At 41.1% G+C, this 23,982-nt stretch overlaps 1 protein-coding gene across 4 annotated transcripts in view; it reads right to left on the minus strand.

Moving 5' to 3' along the window:
* Window positions 1-171: 171 nt before the first annotated feature.
* Window positions 172-23,982, minus strand: part of tjp1b (tight junction protein 1b) — a 65,400-nt gene continuing 41,589 nt past the window's right edge. For all 4 annotated transcript variants that reach the window (XM_059335933.1, XM_059335934.1, XM_059335935.1 and 1 more), the window contains 27 exons: window positions 23,850-23,906; window positions 23,113-23,237; window positions 22,890-22,992; window positions 22,360-22,675; window positions 21,901-22,007; window positions 21,147-21,315; window positions 20,888-21,032; window positions 17,414-17,547; window positions 16,702-16,807; window positions 15,307-15,457; window positions 14,164-14,272; window positions 13,854-14,073; window positions 13,438-13,622; window positions 13,248-13,343; window positions 12,688-12,770; window positions 12,360-12,570; window positions 12,170-12,270; window positions 11,716-12,066; window positions 11,159-11,392; window positions 9,236-10,093; window positions 8,147-8,238; window positions 7,142-7,357; window positions 6,886-7,025; window positions 6,002-6,473; window positions 5,605-5,822; window positions 4,577-4,720; window positions 172-1,928 (listed from right to left, as the gene is read on the minus strand). In XM_059335933.1, the coding sequence (XP_059191916.1) occupies window positions 1,834-1,928; window positions 4,577-4,720; window positions 5,605-5,822; window positions 6,002-6,473; window positions 6,886-7,025; window positions 7,142-7,357; window positions 8,147-8,238; window positions 9,236-10,093; window positions 11,159-11,392; window positions 11,716-12,066; window positions 12,170-12,270; window positions 12,360-12,570; window positions 12,688-12,770; window positions 13,248-13,343; window positions 13,438-13,622; window positions 13,854-14,073; window positions 14,164-14,272; window positions 15,307-15,457; window positions 16,702-16,807; window positions 17,414-17,547; window positions 20,888-21,032; window positions 21,147-21,315; window positions 21,901-22,007; window positions 22,360-22,675; window positions 22,890-22,992; window positions 23,113-23,237; window positions 23,850-23,906 (5,238 nt within the window). In that variant the 3' untranslated portion in view covers window positions 172-1,833. The remainder of the gene's footprint in view (window positions 1,929-4,576; window positions 4,721-5,604; window positions 5,823-6,001; window positions 6,474-6,885; window positions 7,026-7,141; window positions 7,358-8,146; window positions 8,239-9,235; window positions 10,094-11,158; window positions 11,393-11,715; window positions 12,067-12,169; window positions 12,271-12,359; window positions 12,571-12,687; window positions 12,771-13,247; window positions 13,344-13,437; window positions 13,623-13,853; window positions 14,074-14,163; window positions 14,273-15,306; window positions 15,458-16,701; window positions 16,808-17,413; window positions 17,548-20,887; window positions 21,033-21,146; window positions 21,316-21,900; window positions 22,008-22,359; window positions 22,676-22,889; window positions 22,993-23,112; window positions 23,238-23,849; window positions 23,907-23,982) is intronic.

The raw sequence follows: 23,982 nt of genomic DNA on the forward strand, positions 1-23,982 counted from the left end.
AGTAAGCAGCTGCGAATGTCAGAAAACTTGAACACAGTCAATACAGTCGCCAAACTCACAAATCACAAAGGAATCGTTTGGCAGAGAAACAGTTTGGGTGTGTCGATATGTAAAACATCTGGAAGCTCAGATCAACACAACACACTGACAGTTACTTTAAAAATGAATTTATTTATTAATACAGTGGTATACTTAGAAATGTGTCGCAAAGGAAAAAATAAAAGAAGTTGAACCGAAGAAAAATCAAAATAAATAAAAATAATGTCAGCCACACAGGAACATAAACTAGTGTTGGGTTGAAGCAGTGTTATCATATCAAAAGAAAATAGTACTGATGTGCCATAATAAATTGTCTATTAGTACAAAAATACATTTCAGGGCACACAATACAGCATCCAGTATCACAAATAAAGGAAGGGACCACTCTTCACAGCAGACCCCCTCAAGTACATCTTTTAAAATCATTTAAACCAAGCACTTCTCTATTTTGTAAATAAGAATAAAAAGTTTTCTGACTGTTAAAAATGCCTTAAGTAGTGTGTGTATATGTTTGTAGAAAAGTCAGACTTATTACTGCTTATGTCAGTTCCAAGGCTCAGGGGTATAACCAGAATACAAACATAACCAATGTAACCGCTTTCTCTTTTTTAACAAATGTTTTCTCTTTTATACAAAATAACAAAGATGTACAAAAGTTCATTTACAGAGAACCAAGGCCATATACTAGCAATATGTACAGCCACAATTTAAACATCTTCTAGCTTTTTGTATTTCCTCAGACTTCATATGCATAGCAGTAAAAGAAAGCATACCTTTTCATCAGCCTCAATTATTCTCGTGTGCTAAATCCAAGTTCACTGTTTATGAGAAAAATGCAGAGACAACTTTTTCTTTCCGTAGTGATCGCTATAACTGAAGGATCCGATGTTTTTAAAGTTTCACTGAAAAGTTAATATGCAGATAAGGCATCACTGCTTGCAGTGTACGATGAGATTTTCATGTGTTGAACTTAGTAGTAGCAGGCTTCTGGACCTGAGTCATAGCACATGCATAGATCTCTAGACAGCAGGAGTTTGTAAAATCAAGTCAGTATATTTATCTATGGTAAAACATTGCTACAAAACATCAGTTTTAAACAGAGAGAGCCCTGTCGGAACAAACGGGCGTCTGATACTAATACTTAACCTTCATTTTTCTTTATTATTTTTTTCCTTCATGAGTCAGGCTCAGCATTTCTCAAGTCCTCAGAGATCCTTCATGAGTGAAACGCATGACCACAGAACTCACAAACAAAAGTTTTGCATATACCAACTTTGCTGTTTGTGAGTGTGTTGTTTTTTTTGTTGTAATTTTTAAATTTTTCTTCTTTTTTTTTTACAGTACGCAAAAAATCCCATTTGCAATATTAAACAAGTTTCCAAAATTCTCCTTTTTCTTGCACCGCTCTGACCTTTTACAAAATTAGCTAAAAATGTCAAAACGTGATTATTCAGTCTGTGGCACTGGTCATGCATTCCAACTTCAGTTCCTTTGTTTAAATAACTTGTTTTATTCTTCATTTTTTGCAAGCCTTGAAAGCACCGAAAAAAAAGAAAGAAAGAAAGAAAATAACGAGAGTACAGCGTTGGGGATGCTGGACTCCTCCGACTCTCCTTGTGTGTGTGTGTGAAGTTTTTTTCTTTTTTTAATTTTTGGGCACAGTAAACAACGTGAGAGTATCAGGTTCGTACTTCATGGAGCATCGTGCACCCCGCTCCAGTGGAGGGAGCGCAGCAGGGGCGACTGAGGTCCCCCTGTTTATCACATTCAGTAACAGGCCAGCTGTTGCCCTCTTCAGAAGTGGTCAATGAGCACAGACACACAGTTTGCACCCACCAGGTAGTTTGGGTCTCCGGGGAGAGATTTGTTCTGCCAGGTTTTGGGATCACCTGCAGAAAAAACAGACAAGATGTCAGCTGCTGGAGCTCCTCCCTTGCAGAAATAAAACACATTAGATGCTCAAAACAAAAGACATTATTCTGAAAGAATAAGTCTGAATAAGAACGGATGATGATGAATGAAAGTGCACATAAAAACATTTAAGCAGGAAATTAATTCCTGTTGCTCGCCATGACTTTATGTAATTAGTTAATGGATCATTCAAATTTAATGAATGTTAACTCAGTTACTTCATACATGAATTTATGTGCCTCCAAATGAGCTGGAATCCAGTTACAAAGAGAAGAGTGTTTTCAAAAAGCTGGTTAAAACCACAACCACCCAGCATAAATCAGTGGAAGGACAGACTCAAAAATATCTTTAACATGGAAAAAATTATAGGAAGATTATGGTTGAAAAATTAATAGGTTTAACAAACAATGATCCCCATTAATACGAGCGATACCTGATCCCTTGAAATCGCTTTTTTAATTATTTTTTTAAATTATGTTTTTTTTTCTCTTATCTTTATTATTTTTATTATGATTATTGTTATTATCTTATTATACTTGTAGTGTTTTTTTGTTTTTTTATGTTTTTTAAAAGTTGGTTTATTATTGTCTTCATATGTATATTCTTATTTACATATACTACCTATTTATTAGTCTATGGTTAAACAGGATTATGAAAGGAACATAAGTATCCATCATTTTAATCATTATTATCTTAAGTATTAGCATCTTCACCATGTAATGTCCTAAATATATACTGTCATTACATTTTGTGTTACATAACGTCCGTTTATGAAGCTAGTGGCTGGAAGCTACAGTAACTTCTTTTGATGGCAAATTTCACTGATTGTGTATTTATTTATTGTAAATCAAAAGATGCATTTATAAATGTATAAACTTAATTCTGAATTATTTATGAAGGATGAATTTCTGCATTTTGTAAAATTTACACTGCAGCTCTCATCTCTCTGTTAATGATTTTAACTTAATTTGAAGCACTTTGTAAAGTCTGTTTCAACATGAACGCTATGAATGAATTATTGATCATCCTTCTGCGATTATTAATGATGATGACTGAGAATTTACTGCAATGATGGCTTGCAGAAATAAGTGATGAATTAGTGGTAGGGACGCTACAGACTGTGCGTAATAACAGCTGCTCTGTAGGAGAACTGCACTTTCTGTCACAACTGATCAATAGGCAGACAGATATTTAAGGGCATTTCTAAATATATTTTTGGTGAAATGTGGGTGTGGAAATAAGGCCCGTGCATTTTTGTTTTAAAACACAGAATAAGGCACAAGTGCAGCTTTATAAATCTGATGAAAGCAATGTATATGCATATTTCTGTATTTGCTCCTACACACAGTTTTGTGCATATGGCATCAGATTTTGACAAAGAAACCTTTTTTAGGCTTCCCATCATGGGTCCAGCAATATTATACTGGAGGAGCTCAAGTGAAGCCTGTGGAGTCTTTCAAAGGTAGCTGAATGACCATAAATGTATTATAAGTAATAACATCAGATCACCATTACAGTCCAAGTTACCTGGTTGACTTGTGTCACCTCAAATAAAGCCAAAACACCAGTTTACAAATGATTACCTAATGTATAAATGGTAACTGAATAGTTTCCGTTCTACTTTCAGAGGCTGATTAAACTCAGAAATTACCTTTTTTTTATGTAACTGGATTCCAGCTAATCTGGTGAGTAACTGTGAGTTAACATTCATTAATTGATGATTCACTAATCATATAAACAGAAAGTGACATGGTCGTTACACATCATGCATTACTGAAGCATGAACTGCTTTCAAGAAAGCTTTTCTCAATCCATTTATAAAGAGAATTGTTTTCCAAAATCTCAAATTAACAGAATGCCTGCTAACACTAGGTTGCCATGCAAAATAATTAATTATAACAAACAATAATAAATGAGGTAAAAATGCATTTAAGGCTGCAACTAATGATTATTTCCATTTCCAATTAACCTGCTGACTACTGTCCCAATTAATTGTTTGGTTTTTAAAAAAGGCAGAAAATAGTGAAAAATGGCCTTCATGAGTAACTCTGAATATTTTTTGGTTTTTGACTGTTGATTTGACAAAACAAGTAATTCAGTTTAGTGTCATATAAGAGAAAGAAAAGTATTAACATCTGTGGAGCTGGAACTGAAGTAATGTTAATAAATCATAAAAAAATATTTGATACATTTTCTGGCAACTGACTCAAATCTACAACCATGATTCCAAAAAAAGTTTGAACACTGTGGAAAACATAAATAAAAACATAATCAAATCCACAATGAGTTTCCCAGTTTGAGTATTAGATTTCTTCTTTGTTGTGTTTTCAACTGAATTTCACAGCATCAAACCTTTTTTTGGAATCCGGTTTGTGTTAATAGACTAAAAGTTTATATATATATAAATATTTTTTTTTTTAACTGTGAAATAAATTAGGTTCCTCAGTTCATATTAAGCATGAAAACCAGAAAACAAGTCAAATCTCCAAACAGCACATGCATGAAGAAGAAGTGAGAGGGAATATGGAAAACAGAGATGATTAAAATGGAGTCAGACAACAAGAAAGTCTCCTCTCTGATCACTAAAGCCAGCCCAAAGACCCCAGAAGGACAGAGGACAGCGTACCCGACGAGGAGTCGGAGGATTTTAGAGCAAAAGACCAACCATCAGGGGTCATAGACGCACAGTGAGGTAAGCGCAGCTCCACCGGCTTCAGGAACTTGAGTCCATGCGGGCCACACATCACCAGCGGACTTAGCAGCGTTTCACCTGCACAGACACACAACAAGATTTAAATTTCACAAATTAAACATGCAGGAATTAATCAGTGCACAGGATTATTTATTACTCAATCAAGAGAGAAAATAGAGTCTGTTGCCAGGCCTTCATTGTGAAAGAGAATTAACTGTTATCCGACTTGTCAGGTTAATTAAATGACCGTACTCCTGTGGCGCTTAATGCTAATTATTTAATTAAAAATCCTCTAAATATAACTGCTGGCATGGATGTTATTTTACTTAAGGTTAGACACTTCTCCTGAATGCACCAGAGGTTGACACTAGATAATGCTGCTTTTGCATATTTAAACATGATTTGAAATCTCAAATATTTATGGGTGGTGACCGAATTTTCAGATTTATGGAGTGGCAAAAGTAGAGCTGCAAAGATTTACTGATTAATATAATAGTTACTAATTACAAATTCATTCATTTCTGTTTCTTTAATGTGGATATTTTCTGTTTTCTTTACTCTTACATAACATTAAACTGAAGAAATATCCAAAATACCCTCTGTAAAAATATTTTAACAAAATGAAACATGAATTTTGAACTCAGATTTATCCAAATGTTCAGATTTCTGTTTTGGAAATGTATGTTCATGTATGTTATGCACATATTTAATAAGATAATGCATCATTTGTATAATGAAATATAAAAGTTATAAAAACGTGTATTAAGGTGCTGCTGAAACTTTAATGCAATAAATCATTTTTAAAATCCATGTATGCAGTCAAATCCTGCATCAGCTCTACTCACAAACAACTCCATTGTTTTAGCAGTTAATATATAACTTCAGGCGTTTTATTCTACTCTAACATGTAGTGACTGGTTGTTCCTCGACATATTCAGGATACAAGAAACTCAAGGACTGACCTTTCTCCTTGTCGAGGGGGGGCAGGATGCTGTTGTCCCGGCACACCTTGAAGTAAATCTCCTGCTCCACGCTCTCGGGGATGGCACCCTGGGGGATGATGATGCTGACGCCCGTCTCAATGGAGCTCAGGACCCCTCCGTTACAGTTGAAGATCCCCCGGGCTGTCGCAACCACCGTGTGTCCTTCATCCTCGTCGTCATCGTCCAGCGTGCTGGGGCTGAGGGATGGAGGCACAGGAGTCAGCATCATCAGTCAAAACAGCGCAGGCAGAGAGAATAATGCACAGCAGAGGACACGAGAACAAACCCCCGGTGAGCAAACAAGTCTCTGTCAGTAATTACCCTCAGAGAACTTGCTGCTGCGGCTGCTGGATGTGGAGATTTATGAGCTTCTCACCTTACAGGGATGGCCTTGGGGATGGCGTTGATGTTATTGTGCTGGTATTTGGGCCTGTTGTCTATAGTGCGTGTGAAGGTGTCCAAGCCGCTGTCGTGGTCGAGGGGCTGTGGTGACAGCTGAGGCTTCCCGCCGCTGTTGGTCACCACGCTGGGCTTGCTGAGGAGGTCCGTCTTCACCTGTGTGTCGTTGGGCAGCAGGTTGTGGTTGAACTTGGGGCTCTCAAACTTGCGCTCGAAGGGCCGGGCGGAGCTGGTGTATGGCTTGGGGACGTAGCGGTTATAGCTAGTTGGAGCAGGAGCACCCAGCGTCTTCGGGGGTGCTGTGTCGGTGCCGTTGACGGGGGATTTGTCGGGGATGCCCCTGGGGGGCAGGTAGCCACCTGGGGCGGATTCGTCCCTGCTGGCCGGCCGGAGAGCTGGCAGCTCGGGTTTAGGATTTGGTGAGCTCAACGGCTCGGGTATGGAGTTGACTGGAAACATATAAAGGAGAGACCTTGTCAAAGTGCTATATTATCACTCTTTAGAGGTTTGGATAATTCTCTCAAATTATTTACAGTAACCTCAATGAAATGTATGTTTTGTTACAGTGACAACATCATTTATATTGGGGCTGCAACTAACAATTAACATTTTTGTTTAATCCAGAAATTCTATTTTTTTTAATTATTTTTTCTCATTTAATTGATTAACCATTTGAACTATAAAATAGTAACAATGAGACATGAGACATATGAGTGAAAAACACTTTATGGACTAAAACTCAACTGATTTGCAGATTAATCTATAATAAAAATACAACTTTGTAACAGCCGTAAACAACAGAAGTGACACATCTTTGCACTGCTACAGAGTTATTCAGGCAGGAACAGTTGGAGCACTTACTGGGGTCACTGGGACTGAGCTTGGGCAGTGTGTTGGGTGGGATGGCTGACGCGGGGGGCCCGTACTGTGATGACGGGCTGATTTGGGGCAGGGGTTCATATCTCTTCTCCACTGGACTCACCTTCTCTACAGACTCAACTCTGCAGTAGATCGACACAAACAATACGGTTAACAAAAAACAATTCTGCAGCTGGTATAACAAAAGTTTTGCACAGCGGCCAACAGAGCTGGCACAAGGCGTGTGCAGTAGTTCTACCTGTTGTATGGGTATGACAGTTGAGCTGGTTTGGGCAGATCGTGGAAGCGATTGATGCCAGGACCGGGTTGGCCCATGGCCTTGCTGTCGAAGCTACGGCGATCAAAGTAGGACAACTGCTTCCTGTAGTACTCCTCATCCTCATCTGGGTCATAGTGGTTGGAGCGCACTACATCATCCAGGGGTTTAGTGTGGGGCTTCTGTGGCTCAGGGGCCCTGCAGAGGAAACAAAAAGAAACAAGTAAATCAGCTGCGGAGGTTTAAACATCAGGGCCGGACAGTAGGATCGGCCTGAAGCTCGCTGGAAAGCTTTTTTATGGAAGACGCATAAATCCTGACTGTCATTTCAGTCTTGTAACAGTGCACACATTAAGGTTATTATATAATGAACAAAAACTAAGATAAAAACTACTACTAGCAGTGAAAAAATTGTTACAATAATAAACTAAAAACAAACTTAAACTAAATAGAATTGCAAGTAAAATTTGCTTTGTTTTGATTTTCCTCCTGCATTTACACTGTGGTTGTTATCCCACTTTGTTTTGTCCTGTGTGACTTCTTGGTGACAGTAACTAGTTTTCAGAAAGTGGCAGAAATGCAACATAGTAAATGTCTGCTGCTGTTAAACCCTGTATTCACATTTGATATCATGTATTATTGTATCCTACCCTTTTCAGCTACTATATATATCAAGGTTTTCCTCATACATCTGGAAAAACGCTCTTACTACCTTTGTACTCCTAAAAGTTAAGTGAAATCGAACCCAAAATAAGACTGAATAAAGATAAAAACCACTGAAGATATAATGTGGTAGATATTTGGCCTTCAGATGCCATTTGTGTCATTGCACACCACACCTGTCTGGCTTGCTGCAGGGTGACTTGTGTCCACTAGGTGGAGCTCAGACAACAATAAATAAACTCCAAGACGCCTTTGCAAGGATCTCAGAGTTGTCCTTCACCCACCTCCTCTGCAGCCCGGGGTGCTGTAATGAGGACTACATACCTATAGGTGGATTTCTCCTGCTCCAGGTTGCTGAGGGAATTGGCTTTGAGGACTGGGCCAGGTGCACTCACAGGTTTAGGAACATCTGCGGGCTGAAAAACAAAAGGGAGGGCATCTCTTTAGTGCTTCTTGCATCTGATCCAGATATTTTGTTCACATGAATGGATTGCATGCATATGGATATGTAGAAAAACAGACGATCGCTTCACAAAAACAAGCTTGCAGTTTCAAGTCTTGCCATTCTGCAGTTTTTTGACAGATGCATCTGCAGTTTGGGAAAGGATAATTTGGCCTCCGTGGAGCTTTCTTTTTTTTTTTTGTCAACTTGCTCTGCTTTGAAAAAAACATATCCAAGTGCAAATTGTTAAACCTCTTTAATAGTCAACAAAGGCTCCCATCTGAAACTTACATGACTTAACATGACCCACCTTGAACCAGGTGCTACTGTTGTATATATTAAGAGTAATTACATCTTACTCACTGTGGCTTTTTTCCCCACTGCATTATATAAATCCTGCATCTCTATTGAAAAAGGAAAACCATGCCTAGACATGCAGAGCACTCAAAAATGTATTTTGTGCAGCTACACACAGTTTAAAAAATGCCATAAATCACTAAAAAGAAGGTCCAAATTTATTTTTTTGATCATTTATTTTACAAAAAAATGGGAAAAATTAAACTTGTCTATCAAAACATTTTCCAAGTGGCAAGAAGATGTATCAATACTGGAAAAAAATGGGGGTTAGAGTTAGGTTAGGTAATTTTGGCTTTGATAAATGCAATTTTCTATTTTTTTTTTTTTTTATCTTTCTAGAAGACATGCCAAATCAGCTGACAGGGCATGGGCATCAAAGGGTTAAGATTTAATAATTTATTGATTTTATTTTTAATATATTTTCTGCCTCTTTGAATGGTTAACTTGGCTGCAATTTTCCATTTGGAAAACAATCACTACAGTATCTTTCTTTGGTATCAATGTGTGATTATTATTTAAGACTTTAGGATGTAGAGTCGGAAGCTGTTCACACTATTTGGTCCCACCTGAAGCATATGTTTGACCCACTGAGGTGAAAGTTGTGAGGAACTTACCCTTAGTGCGGATTCTCCTCCTTCTTTAGCTCTGTCCATAGAAACAGACCGTTTATTCTCAAACATCTTGACTCTGTTCAGCACCGACTGTGGTTTCATGGCGGGGTCCTCCTCCAGGTCTTCCCGTGGCGGAGGAGGGAGGGGTTTGGAGCCCGGAGTGACGGCCGGCTCACCTGGAGAAGGCAGGGTCTCTGGTTTAGGAGGGGGGATTGTGGATTCAGAGTTCATCATCGGATCATGCATCCCTGGCTTAAAGCCCCGGTTTGGAGGCCCAGGAATGTAGGTGGGCCTCAGACCAGAGTCACTGTAATACTGCTTTGGGGGCTCCGGCGATCGAGGTGAATTAATCGAGAAGCCGTGAGGTTCTGCCTCATAAGGAGAGCGGGCATCATAGCCCGCTGTGGGCAGGGGTGGGGGCTCATCATAACGAATGGGCCCAGGTTTACTGTGGCGTCGTCTGCCATCGTACCCCACAGGTGGAGCCTCATCGTAGCGCGGCTGAGGAGGGCTGTAGTCCCTCCCTGGTCCATCGTCGTAAGGGGACCGCGGGTTGTAGCCCATGGGTTGCTGGTGGCCCGGCTGGTACCCTGCTGGCTGAGAGGATGAGGTCTGCTGGTCGTAGGGGGGCCACTGTTCGTTGTAATGAGGCACACGGTTGTCGTAGTGCAGGTGAGAGTCAGTGTTGTGAGGCTTTGGTTCTGTGTAGCCGCCTCCATCGTATCCGTAAGGCGGGTGGTCGTATTCGCGGTATGGCTGTTTGTCCTGGTACGACGGCTGGTGACTGTAGCTCAAAGACTGCTTCAGGCCATGGTTGATTCGCACAGGGTCCTCCATATTGTACAGATCTTTCTTGTACATCTGTGAAGAAACAACACTAAATGAATATATCCAGTACATCATCGTGTTTTTGAGCTTTAACCATGTTGGAGGACAGAAAGTAGTCGGGGAAAAATGCTTCCCCAACACCAGATTAAGAATTATTTCAAGATTAAATTCAAAACTGGAATATAAACCTTGAGAAACTGAACATGTATTTTATGTAACCAAATCATTATAAAATAAATCCTTCAATGATTTAATTAAACAAAACATAAATTCAAAGTGCAATTACACAAGCAAACCTTTGTCCATTATTTAAACAGTTCTGAATGCCTGTTTGACAAGATGCCTCTCAAGAATGATAATTCATATGGAAACAACTGGTTTTACACATTTACACACTTTATAAATAGTGAACTAACAAGCAATTTGCACATTTCTGAAAGGCCTCATTTCAAACATATGATGTGTAGCCTGTAGACAGCAAATCGAGTTACAGTACTTCCTATGGAAGAGGGTTTGTTTGTTGGCATCTACTCAGGACAAAACTACTAAACAGACGACACAATGCAGTGTGCTGATGTAAGTTGCTTTTTCCATAGGGAGAATTGCTTGAAGGAAATCATTACCAAGAGTACTGTCTGCAGGTTAGCTTTCATCATGCAACCAACATTCAGTTTGCATCTAATGCAACGTCACACTACTGGCACTACGACAGACGACACATCTACCATTACGATGCCACTGTAAGTGCTACTATCGTTCATCTACAGAAGAGAGTTAAAGCTGAAAGGAACCCAAAAACATTAGGAGCCATGCAAAGGAAGTAAGAGGCAACAGTTAGGGCTGGTTGTGGATGTCTTCACCCTGGTCAAAGACTCAGATGTACCAGTCCTTCTGGTCTCCCAGCCCACTGTGGTGCATGTGGACTAGTCTGTCGCACATTTTCTCTGGGAGCCAGAGGCACACAGTGGGCTCAGTGAGTCACACAGTGTGGGCATGTCATGCAGAGAGCGAGTGGAAAGCATGTGCGAGAAGACAGGCAGTTAAAACAGCAGGCTGGGGCCCAGGCCCGGTCCGAGTGGCTGGTGAAACAGCGGGTACCTTTGGTTCTGGACCAGGTGGTCCAGACGGGTGGGGTTCATGTGGTGGTGGTGGTGGGGGCTGAATAAGCTCAGGGGCAGGGCTGGGGCTGCTAAGTGAGTCAGCCTGAGGAGCTGCGGCTGCAGCAGGCGGCTCCTCTAGGTGCATACCCTCAAGCTGTACAGGCTGCTCAACAGCAGGGGGCGCTACCACCGGCGGAGGCAACGAGGGCATGGGCAGAGCAGCCTCATCTTGCTGTGAAGTATTGTTAAGAGACATTTATAACACAGCCTGCCAAGGGCACACAAAGTACAGCTCACCCCAACACCATGATCTTCTTCCTTACACTGAATCAGTTTTACACCAGCCAGAGAATGTGGTTAGAATAGATAACATACCAGTAGCTTCTAAAACATGTTTATTACTTAGCAAAGGGCATTTAATCTTAACAAAGGTCAGGACACAACACTGGACACAAAGGAGCCATTTCTCAGCACTGCAGTACTTTTAGCCATACATCCATCTCTGACAGGTGCAGCCTGCAGGGGTCTGCCTGCAGAGCTGGATATGAACTTTACCTGTTGTGGAGCGGCCATCTTGAACCCAGCAGGGTCTATGCGACTGGCTGGGTCGGGCTGCACAGGGTGCTGGTATCCAGGGTACCCAGGAGTGTCCTGGATTACAGGTGGGTCTTCTCGCACGGGCTCGGAAGAGCGGGTGATGGCGGGCTCCGTGGGCAGACCCACCTCGTCGTTCAAAGTTTCGTCCAGTTCCTGGTCCGTGTACGCGCCACCCTCCGTGTCTGTGTCCTCATAGTCAGAAGTGTGGCGGCTGTCCGTGCTGTACATGGAGTATTCGCTACCTGGCGCAGACAGGTAGGACAGACGGTCGTCGTGGATGTCCAAGTCATCCTCCGTTGTGCCGTCCGCCTGAGCAGAGCAGAGGAATTATCAGCTCATGTGTCGCTCAGTCAGACCAACAGGAATCCAAAAATATTGTTCAGCGAAATGGAATGACAAAACCAACACTCACCTTGCCCTCTGACACCCACACCAACTGGTTCTGCTGCTGCTGGATTGTTTCTTTCAGAGCTCCGTACCAGCCATCATTCATATTGTTCAAGTTGATGGTGGCTAAAAGAGAATAATTTTTAGAATCACAATCACATCATTAACAATAAAACACACAAAAAGAGACTATATACACTTTCTGCACTACTCACTGGTGAACAGGTGGTGATTATTCTTCCTCAGTTTGATGGCTCTCTCATAGAGCTTCCTGGCGCTCTTCCTGGACTCTGGACACAGTCTGGTCCTCATGTTCTTCACACCCTGCTTATTATCAGGGTTTAGGAAGACTACAATTGGGTACCACTGAGCATAGTTCAGCCTGTCCACAGCGTTCGGAGTGATGTCCAGGACAGCATGTTTGTCCTTCAAGAGATAAAAGCAGGAAAGAGGAGGGGATGAAAAATATATGTGTGACAAAATAGTAGAAAAAAAATAACATAACGACAGTGCTGGTTATTTGACACAAGAAAGAACACTCACTCTGTCGATGATCTGCTTGATGGTGTGAAGACGAATGATTCCTGAACTACGCTGGTCTGTTCCTGCATCTCTTGGTTCACTCTCTGGAAACAAGGTTAGAGGGATTTATGAAGAAAACATTTTTTGAGTACTGTCAGGTTTATTGTCAGTTTGGGCCCTATCTTACACCTGGCGCAAAACACGTTTCAGACAGATACATTTACATGATTTTGTAAAAATAAAAAAAGATGCTTTGGGTCTAAATCTCGCTATGGGTCACCAACCCAAATCCATTTGAATAGCAATGCACCAGGTATTTTAAAGGGAGTGGGAGATGACACTGATTAATGGAGATCATGTTATGCCCAAAACACATTACTAATTAAGAGACAAAATACAACCCCTTTGCTGCTTGCGCCGTACTTTCCAACCAGCTTATGCACCATATCTCTAGCAAAAGTGGAGTAAGGCACACCCTTAATGCACTTGCACCATGCACTGTAGACCATGCGCTATAGATCGTTTGAATAGGAGCTGTTATCTACAATACAATAAATGTTAAGCAATGCATGCAAACCTACTTGCAAGTTCAAAAAGATCTGGCTCTTCTCGAGAGAGTTTTTCTCGAGCAACATCAGCGATCGGCCCAAATATCACCACAGGTCTCAGGAAACCAGCTGCACAAAAAAAATATAGAAATCATTAACAACCTTAAGTCAGAATGCAGATTTAGTCTCACGCTGACGACTGACACATGGTAAGATTCCTCACCCTCTCTCAGTACAACTCTTTCATAAGCCGGGAACTTAGTTTGCACTGGCTGAGAAGAGAGGTCCTCCCTGCTCTTCCTCAGGTTCCTCTTTGAGCTGCGAAGACCACGGAACCTCCAGAAGTCAGCCCTGTCGCCCCCTGCTGTTTTGGGGAGAGTGTATTGCACGCTGGACAGCTGCTCCGCTCTGTTGACAAATGGCAGAAAGACAGAGACCGTTTTTAATGTAACACAAGCTAATGGATGTGCCATAAATTTGGCACAGCTAACCTCAACACTGCCAATACCTAAGCAATGATAATCATAATAAATTGTCTTCTGTTGAACCAAACATTTATCAAGCATCTTGCCCTTTGAGATAACTGACAAAGGATTCAAGCCAAAGCAGACAGTAAGTCTGTCAGGATGCTGCTGTCACCTGTTTTTGTTGGGGATGATGCCCCTCTCCACCTCCTGGTGGTTCTTGCCGATGCGAATGGCCAGCCAGGAGCCCAGCTTCCCGTTGTAGAGGGTGTCCACCACACGGAACACTTCGCCCTTGTTAAAGCTTAGCCCATACGGAGACTCCTTCTCGTACTCAAAGTGTGTCCGAATGTAGAAGGAGTCGCCAACATCTGACTCCACGATCCGCCGATACACTGAACAGGAGAGAGCGAGTCAGAAACATCAGGTCAATGTGACCGGCAGAAAGCAAACGCTCGTCTCCTCTCCTTACTCACTTCACTTACCATCTTTCTTCTTCTGGGCCAAAATGGTGACCTCTTCACCCTTAGGAAGGTCAAGGAGGAACAGCACTGCCTCCTCTCGGATTATGTTTGCAAAATCTACATTATTTACCTGGAATTTATAAACACAGAGGTTACTGCTTTATGCTGTTTAACAAAATAACTTCAGTATTAAAGGGATAGTACAAATTATTATATTATTAAGTCCATAATGAGCCTATTATTTACAGTAGAAGTCACTAGTTTGAGCCAATGGCAATGGCAAAACCTAAATAAAATCATTATCAGTTTTAGTGTACACTACCTTAAGAACATTTTCCCCACTTTACCTTGTTGTCAGACAGACCTTTCTGGAGGGGAAATGAAGCCGATACCTACGCTCTTATACTTCCATGTTCATTTTGAAGAGAGTATAGATAGATATAATGACTTAAGTTCCCATCAGAAATGACAATTTAACAGCAAGGTAAAGCAGTTAAAATATTACAAATATAACTTACACTAGAACAGATTTATTTTTCATTTTTTAGGTGGCTAAAATGCATGTTGCATTTTGTAACCACTTCAAAAAATCCAAACTATCCCTTTAAGTTTAAGACACACTAAGTAGGCATGGCATGGATGTGTGATTCTCTATTTAGATAAAAGTTAACATAGCTTTTCCTGTTCTCAGAATTGCCTGGGTGACTGCAGGTTTTACTGCACTGCAAGAACTGAAGCCATTCCTCTTTAAACGTGCAGAAAAGGAGGAGGAGGTACAAACGGTGAGATATATGGCTTTGAGGAAATGGGACAAACACAGCGAGAGGAAACATCGTTTTTTTGTGTGTTCCCTCGGGGCCATTGCTAAGAGACCAGCCTGGAGGTACAGGAATTTTGGAGCAGCCAGTGTGTAAAACCATGAATAAAAAAGGGAAAAGCTTGAGGACGCATACCCCATAAAACATGGCTCTTCACAGACTCTATCAGGTACCCATTGTAAAAAACAAGGGGAAGACAAAAATGATCCTCTGTGACATGCAATAACAGCACTAAGTTTTCGATGCGTAACTTTTTGGGAACTCATTTTTACAACAATATAAAAACAACAACTTGATTTCAGCTGTCAGGTTACACACTTGCTGTGTTAAAAAGAAAGTATCTCACCCTGAGAATTTGGTCGCCCTCCTCCAGGCCCTCCTTAGCAGCTGGGCTGTCCTCAAGCACTCCGGCTACGAAGATGCCCACGTCATTCCCTCCAGCCAGCCGCAGCCCCACACTCTCCCCCTTCTTGAACTTCACCAGCTTCATACTCGGCCTGAGGATGGGGAACAACGACAATAGTTAAGCTGATTTCCTTTGACATGACAACATTTGATGGCATTTCCCCTCCTTCCACTGCAAACTGCAATTTATGAATAGTTGAGTGACTCCTGGATGGCAGCCAGGTTTCTCTTTTGTGGAGGCTCTTTAGAGAGCTTACAAAAGTGATGATGTAAAAATGTTCAGCAGAAAGGGAAAGATACAGTTCTACAGAGCAGCTGAATACATTTTAATAGTTTTGCTAAAGGCAAAAATAACCACAGTAAACCATTTGTCTCACGCACAAACACAGATAGTTGTGCATCCAGTCAAATTCAAAGCTGCTTTTTCAACACACATTTCTTTACAGTGCTGAACTCCATTTCTTGTGGCAGCAAAAATGCTCTGTATAGTTAACTGACGAAGCATTTTGAAAACTGTCAACTGAAGTTCAAAGACATGCCGTTGTTTTGTGAACTTCTGTTTAAATTTCTGCCTCACAACCTTCTCTTTTTAATGAAGTGAACCGAGACGTATGGAGTGAGGAGGAGGTCACAACCTAGTTTTTGTTTTGTAGATTTTAGACCTTATTTTGAAAGTTAAAACTCAGCTCCAATAATAAGTCTATAATAAACTGTGCAGCCCAAATACAGACACTCAGACCCTTAAGGACAAAAAATTCCCCATTGAAACCCACAAGTTTTGATCTCACAGCCATTACAGCATGAAATCATGCATTCTATTTTATCAGCCTTTCAATCCAGAGCCCTGTTTTCAACTTTCTATGTCTTATCATTTTCCATCGATTGAGCAATTTTCTCATGTTTGCCCTATGGGGAAATGCATGTTGTTTTCCTGGTTTCCACTGGGGTCATAACTTCTGTATTATGAAGCATTGCAATGTTTGATGCAATGCATCAAAATCAATGATGCTGCTTGTCACTGATTTATCACAGACTAAGGAAAAGATTTTCAATAACAATTTATATTCTGAAAATGAATAACTGGTGTCTATTTTTCATTTTTTTTTAAACTACAGTGGCAATATGTAAACAAACATGTTGAGGGTTAAAATTCTGAAAATCAATAAATAATTGGTGGTTATGATCAGGACTGAAGTTGGTGAAAGTGGAAAATAATATTGACATATACTTTTGATATAGACCTTTGTGACCTCTGAGGACATGAGAGCTACTTTTTTAAAGTGACGCACAAGAGTTAAAAAAAACTTGGTGTGACACATTATACTGTTAATATTACCGTAAGATGCTATCATCATGGGCAGCGCTTGGCACAGGGGCATCAGAAGGACTGACTGGCAGGTCTACATCAGGCTGTCCAGGCTGAGCATACACCGGCTTGGGCTCTGAACGAAAACACAATCTCCAGTTATTAATGCAGAAAGATGACGAACATGCAAAACAGCACTGAGCATGTTTAAAAACAAAGGAATGCTCCCTTGAGCAGTCAGAACTAACAATACTGTAGACACATATGTTAAACTGAGAACAAGTACACTAATGAAAAAACACAAATGTTCAGAGCCGCAAACAGGCAAAGTGTTATCAAACACAAACACACACACACACACACACACTGAAGGCACAGAGTGTCCTGAGTGGGGAGGTCAAACAGAAAGGCAGCAGAGTGCTGCAGGCTTGGGAGGAACGTCAGACTGGATCAACTCATACGGTTTATTTTCACTTGGCTCCAGGCAAACTCAGCCAGGCTCAGCAGGCGTCTGGAGCTAACTTTTTTTGGTAGTCATGCTTTAAAAAGGGCAAAAATGACTAGTTCGAACAAGATTTCATTTTACTATCATGCAATCATTTAATGTTCTACAGCTGGTGAGGGACAAAGAAACGCTTCTTTTATTGCTCACATTTAAAAGACAAATTATGGGTGTACTTGCATACCTATGTGTTAACTTTCTGATTTACAAATAATCAGGTTTAATTGTTACATCTCTGACCTGGGAGTGGTGGGAGCTGTTTCTCCTCTCTAGCGATAGCCGCTTCCTTCGGTTTGGGCAGAGGAACCTCCTCTGGTAGCTTCACTGGCGTTGAAGCCGGCTTCGAGAGCCGTTCGTCATCACGACTTCTGTGACTGCAGACAAAAATAGATGTTTTTGTATGATTTATCTTTAGAAAAAGCAACACGTCAGATTATAAATAGTATATTCTGGAGATGTACAGCTAGGAGGCAACCGGAGAGCTTTAAGGATACATCTTGACGACACGCAACAATACAAAGGACGTACACAACTTAACACTAAAACCAAGACTGGAAGAAATTTCCTCCTGACTGCAGGGGGCACACACTGGCTAAGCAGGGAAAAACAGGTGAAAAGAATGGCTCTGCATCTTAGTCTTGAAGGTCATTACTTTGTCTTTCCACTCTTTTGTGGTCTATTTTTAGAGCAGCTTATCTGAAGGTGTCAGAGTGGATTCTGTCCTCCAGGTGAATTTCACTGCGTGGCTCTGGCTGCAGACCAGAAAGATTTGACTCCGAAGCCAGTTTTGAAACAGTAAACTGATACACAGTGACCCGGGCCAGTTACGAGTCAGTAAATGATGACAGAATTTCCCTGTGTTTTGATAAATGCTGACATTCCCGATGTGTTTCAAATCAGATGGGAAGAGAAGTAAGCAAAACAGGCTTCATGGCTCTGACTCCAGCCTCCTGGTCACATGGCTGCTCACTGGCACAACTTTCCTGGCAAAATACGGCTCCATTCACAAAGTAACCATGCAGGGTCCGGTTTGAACAGGCTACTGAGGAACAAACTTCTTTTTCAAACCGTCCAGGAGGAGGCCCTACTTCTAACTGCCAACTTCCTCAACTTAGAGAAAGGACCACAGGTCACAGATCCAGGTTCAGATAAACAATAACTTCCTGTCCCAGCATCTCCTTCCTGTTAATTCAAATACTTATAATAAATTACTTAAGTGCTCCAGTAGCCTAGATATATCATAAAAGTTATTACAACACGTTGTTGATTTTGGCATCTTAACTTAAAGGGATAGTTGGGTTTTTTGAAGTGGGGCCGTATGAGGTACAGCTGATAGTAGATAGCGTTCAGCACATCCTTCTGACAAAAGCTGTCAGACTAAAGCTGTTCTTTGTGCTCTTGAAATCCACCAGACTCCTTTGACAAAAACATTAATTTAACCTTGCAGAACACAAGAATTGCTGGTCTAGTACTGCCTTGATCGGTTAGTTTGTTTGTGTTTGTGATTTTGGTATTTTGGGAATAAGTTAAAATTTATGAAAGTCACACAACAACACAAATTAACTAACTGATGGAGACAGCTGTAGACCAGCAACTCTTTCAATGTAAAATAACTTAATTTAACAGTGAAGTCTGGTACATTTAAAGCTGGCTAAAGTCCCTTAGCAGTACATTGCTTAGCTTCCATGCCGGTACTCGTGCCTGCTTCTTTAAACTAGGAGCGTCTTGACTGCCATCTACTGTAGGGAATACACCGACTATAAATAAGTGTAACTCCAGTTCAAGAAAATCTGAATTATCCCATTTACATGTACAGATAATAATAATTTTGCCCAAAAATGCCCAAGTGAAATACAGCAAAATCTGGCAAGCCATTCGCAGATATAAGTAAAAACCTTACAAAAGCTCAGCCACAAGTATAAGTGGGGACAGTTGATACTGATAGTCTGTGACGGCCTTTTTGTTCCTTCATTGTTGGGGCCATATTGTTTTTGTGCCAAATGTGCGGTTTCCCCACCAAAACATTCAAAAGACACAAGAGGATCCTGTGACACCTCATCCGTCACCTCAAGTCAAAACAAAACGTGTTGCTGAATAATTGATGTTGTGTAACGTCACTTCAGCAATATTATATTAAGCAATAATTTGCTATTACAGTCAACCTTTGTAATAGAGAAGTTATGAATTTGTGTAGGGGAAATCTGTATTTTAGAATTGTTTCTAACACAAAACCATATCTACTTGTCTATCAGTCTACCTTTAATCTGTTGGGAATTTACTACCACTACTATTAGTCACTACTCACATGGTGACAAACTTACGGTATTCTCCAGCTGTTGACGTATCAAGGGAATAAAAAGGGCAGACAAATCTCATTAAGTGAATGTTGGTGAGACTGTACTCATAAGCATTTTTGCTAATGCAGTTTTCCTGTTTGTGGCTTATGGCATCATCTTGAAGACTTTTCCAGTTGCCACATTATATAAATTAGCAGTTTCTGAAACTGATGTGTCAAATATTCATTCAGAATGGTACACAGTAACAGAAACACACACAGTAATACAGGTTGAGCACTGAGCTGTTACACTAAGCAGAGCTTCACTTTGACCATGATTGTCTCTTGTTCAGCTTAATAGCTGACTTTTATTTTCCTTGGGTCAATAAGCAGTGTTAAAGGGGAACAACTCTGGTGCTCTATTGAGTTAAACTGAAGAATGAATGAGGTCCTTTCAAACAAGGTTACAGTCACAGAAGTGCTGAATGGGCTAATAGCTGGTATTAAACCAAACATAAAATTGAATGTCCTTCACAACCAAATAACAACCAAAAACTAAACCAGCCTGTCTTTATAAACATTGACAGATAAGAGCACAGACATTATGATAAGATTAGTAACATGACAGGTTTTTAAAAAAAATATTGAATATACTACAAGGACTTTTTAACTGGTTATGAAACAAAATTTTAGCCGATTCCTCTGTATGAACTACATGAGCAAAGCAGGAAGATTTTCTATTTCTATACAGTGATTATTGCACCCTGGAAAGCCTGTTTTTCTTTCACATTTTACCAGGTAGCAAGTAGTACATTAAAAGGAGGTTAATAAGAATCAGGAGTAGAGAAAAGCTTGACAAAAACACTTTAACAATTAGTCAAAGTTTAAAACACATGACAATTATTCTCTGTTGATTGGCTAATTGATTGGTTCGGCTCCACATTAAGAATATGACAAGAAAAATCCCTTTCAATCAGAAACTCCTTTCTTTTCTTTTATTAATGAAGTGGTTGTTATCCGTTATAATCTAGTTTTATTGATTACATCTGTAACATCTTTAGTAATAAATTGTCCCTGCTGTGGTGTGATATGATAGTTAACTGTCATATAATGTTTCTTTTTATTACATTTTTGAAGACGGTACAAAATTGTGTGTCAAATGCAGTGTGCACCAAAGCATCTGCATAGAGGAAAAAGACAAAGGGAAAGAAGAAGAAAACCAGCAGGGAACCTCACTAACCCTACCAAATTCCCCTGTTGACTAAATCTGAAGTATTGTTGGTACTGGATTGCAACAGTTTTGTATCCACTGGAATGAGAAAGTAGCCGACGAAAATAAAGACAAAAATCAAATCTATATGAAAATGTTAGATTGTAATTTAACACTGTTTAATGTCTTTCACAACAGCTAAAATAAGTTACTGAAGGAAACTTTTTACCTGCCATTGCTGATTTGTGGGGGCGAGTGTCTGGAGTGATCTGATGGTTCAGATCTTCTGTCTGGAGAGCGGGAGCGGCTGCTACGATGTCTGTCATGCGATCGATTGGAATGGTCGGATGCCAGAGAATGGATATCTGAAATGTCTGATCAAACAAGAGCCACTGTTCAACAACTGCAGTGTGAAATACACTCGGGCAAGTTTGGCTTGTCAGCTGCTCGCCATTTCAGCCGAATCCAACACTTAACACCACTCTCACCGTCTCTGTCGGAGGCGTTGGCTGAAGGAATGCTGTCATCGAGGTCAGGGATGTTCAGCAGGGTCGCCCTGTCGTCCCTCTGAACAACCATTTTTAGCTTGCCCTTTGACCTTTCTATCAGCTTCTTGGCGTCTATCAAGGAGAGGTTCTCTGTCACTGTGCCATTGATCTGAGAGAATCAGTGAAAGAGGCTTTTAGCTATCGCATGATAAAAGGACAGCCAGATAATTTCAATTCAAAATAAGATAAATTAAATAAAGATGTCTTTATTTCACATTTTATGCAATAAAATGGTCATGTGAGAGCTGAGGCTACAAATACATTGAATTAAAGGCACAAGATTCAAATTAAGCGCAACACTGATTGTGCTCGTCAGGGTCAAATCCATTTGTAAGTTCTTAAGTGCTGGCATTCAAACAAAGCAACAAGACAGCATGTGGCTAGATGTGAGAAAATACTTTTTTAGAAAAGCTGCAGATCACAATTGCAAAAAAAGCTACTTTTATGTTCTCCAAAATGTGAAAGAAGTGAGGGACATCAAGCAGATCAAGCTGTAGCTGCAAGTGCAGTTATGCAACATTAAAAAAAAAATACAAAGACGCAGAAAAAACAGTACAACTAATGTCTTTTCTCCATCTCCATAAATATAAAAAGGGGGGGAAAAGCAAATAATGTAATGTAATTTCCAACTGATTCCTTCATGTTTAATATTTTTGTGATGTCAAGTATTCACCATGCTTCTCGTCTCCCTCACCTTCAGTACAACATCCCCTTCCTGGATGTTGCCGTCCCTGGCTGCCAGGCTCTCAGGGGAAATGTCCTTGACAAAGATGTGGCTGGCCAGGCGCAGGCCATATTCTGCTTACAAAGTGAACGACAGCAACAAAGACCATGTTAGCACAGAGTTCACGTGGCCACACCGCACTGACCGCACTTTGCAGTCAAGCCGCTGCTCCCACTGGGATTAACAGTACTGATTAAAGAAGATTAATTGCTCTTTTACTTAGATTTACTTGAGTAAACTTGGATTTTGCTGCGGCTGGCAACTTTTGTTTACTCTGGCAGTTGACCAATGCTGATTTGGAGGTCTTATTCTCTCCTTAAAGTCTGACTGTCGGGTAACAGTTGGGTAAATAAAATGGCAGGTGATTACCTCAGAAGAACTTTCTTTGTGCCCTCCTTTTATCTCTATCCCCGACTTTGTGAGCCTCACCTTCATTTTTGCGGGATTTGACAAGCGTGACCTTTGCAGGGCGTGGGGGCAGGTTGTGTGAGCGGCGGTCTGAGCGTGGGGAGAGACTCCTCTCCCGCGAGCCGCTGCGTTCACGTTCCCTGTCCCTTCGCCCGCTGCTCCGCCCGCTGCGCCTGCCCATGGCCCCGCCCACACCGCTGTAAGCACCGCTGCGTCCGCTCCGCGTCTCATATATCTCTTCATCATAGCTGTCCTCCTCCTCGTCGTGCTCGGACATAGTTTCCCTCTCCCCTAGGCGGCCCATGGGGACATGCACCTTCCTCTTCCGTCTGATTGTCTGGTCAAAGGAAATAAGATGAGATCAGTTACAGTAACACGAATCAATCACTGTCTCCTCCTACTCGTCAATTCTGGAATATATAAATATGTCTAAATGCCATACAAGTTAATATACATACGACAAGACATTGTAGCTCCTGAATGTAGTTTTACAATAACTGACCAAAAAAACACTTTTCTAAAGGAATTTATAACAGGGTGTTGAAACTTACAATTTTGGCAATTTTCCCACTCTTACGAAGCTGCTGAACTGCGTACGCGTGCTCCACATTGTCCATGGAGACAGCATTGACCATAACGACTCTGTCATTTTCCCTAGGGAGGGGACACAGAGGAGATTTGCGACATGCTGGAGCCTTTCTGTAGCCGGAAGGGTAATTTAATACTAATAACTAGCAATCTGACTAGGCTTCCAATAATAGAACTAAATCTTACTGCAGTAGGCCTTCTGCTGGGCCTCCTTTCAGCACATCTGAGATGACAATGGAGGTCTCGCCACTCTGAAAATGAGGGTTATCCCGACCTCCTGATATGGCTATCCCGAAGCCAAACCCTGGTGCCTGCACACAGAGAAACATAGATTAGGATGTTGATTTAGCTGTTTGTGTGGACCAAAATGGCGAATGCAATACAAAGGGCTAGATACAGATACACAGGTCAGGCTGACAAAAAAAGTCTTGTGCTTGCACATTTGCCACTAAACCATTTTTGACTATGGTAAACCAAATCTAAATTATTATAAAACCAACAAATAATAGACTTATGGAAATTTAATTTATTCTGCTCTCAACAGACTATAAAGTACTAAGCAGCAAATAGACCAACGGCTGTACCAAGCTGGCTACTTCTGTGTAGTTAAATTAAAAAACATGCACAAAATGTGTTGTTTGTGGAGGTTATTTGGGCTTCAAAGCCAAAATTGTGGGAGAGAATCATGCAAGAGAAAGGCTCTGTGATGACTCCTCTGTTTTGTCCGTCACACCTGCAACCGTGTACACAGTAAGCACACTTTCTACATGATGTGATCCTGAAAATAGGAGGGAGGGAAAATGCAGGGGTGGGGGATGGAAGCAAAGATAGGCAGAACAGGCGGGGAAGAGAGATACTGGGAGCAGGACAGGTTTTAACAAAGACAGATGCAGAGTATCAGAGGGAGGATGACAGATACCTACCCTGTGTAGTGTTACTGTGTGCTGTTCCCAAATGACAGTCTCCTCCATTGCTGCGCTCTGGAAAGCAGAGATACAGAACAGTGTGAATAACACAAGAAGTCCCACAGAGTTTAGATACAAAGAGATAAAACAG

Source organism: Centropristis striata, chromosome 6 (genome assembly GCF_030273125.1).
Source record: "Centropristis striata isolate RG_2023a ecotype Rhode Island chromosome 6, C.striata_1.0, whole genome shotgun sequence".
Classification (NCBI taxonomy): Eukaryota; Metazoa; Chordata; class Actinopteri; order Perciformes; family Serranidae; genus Centropristis; species Centropristis striata.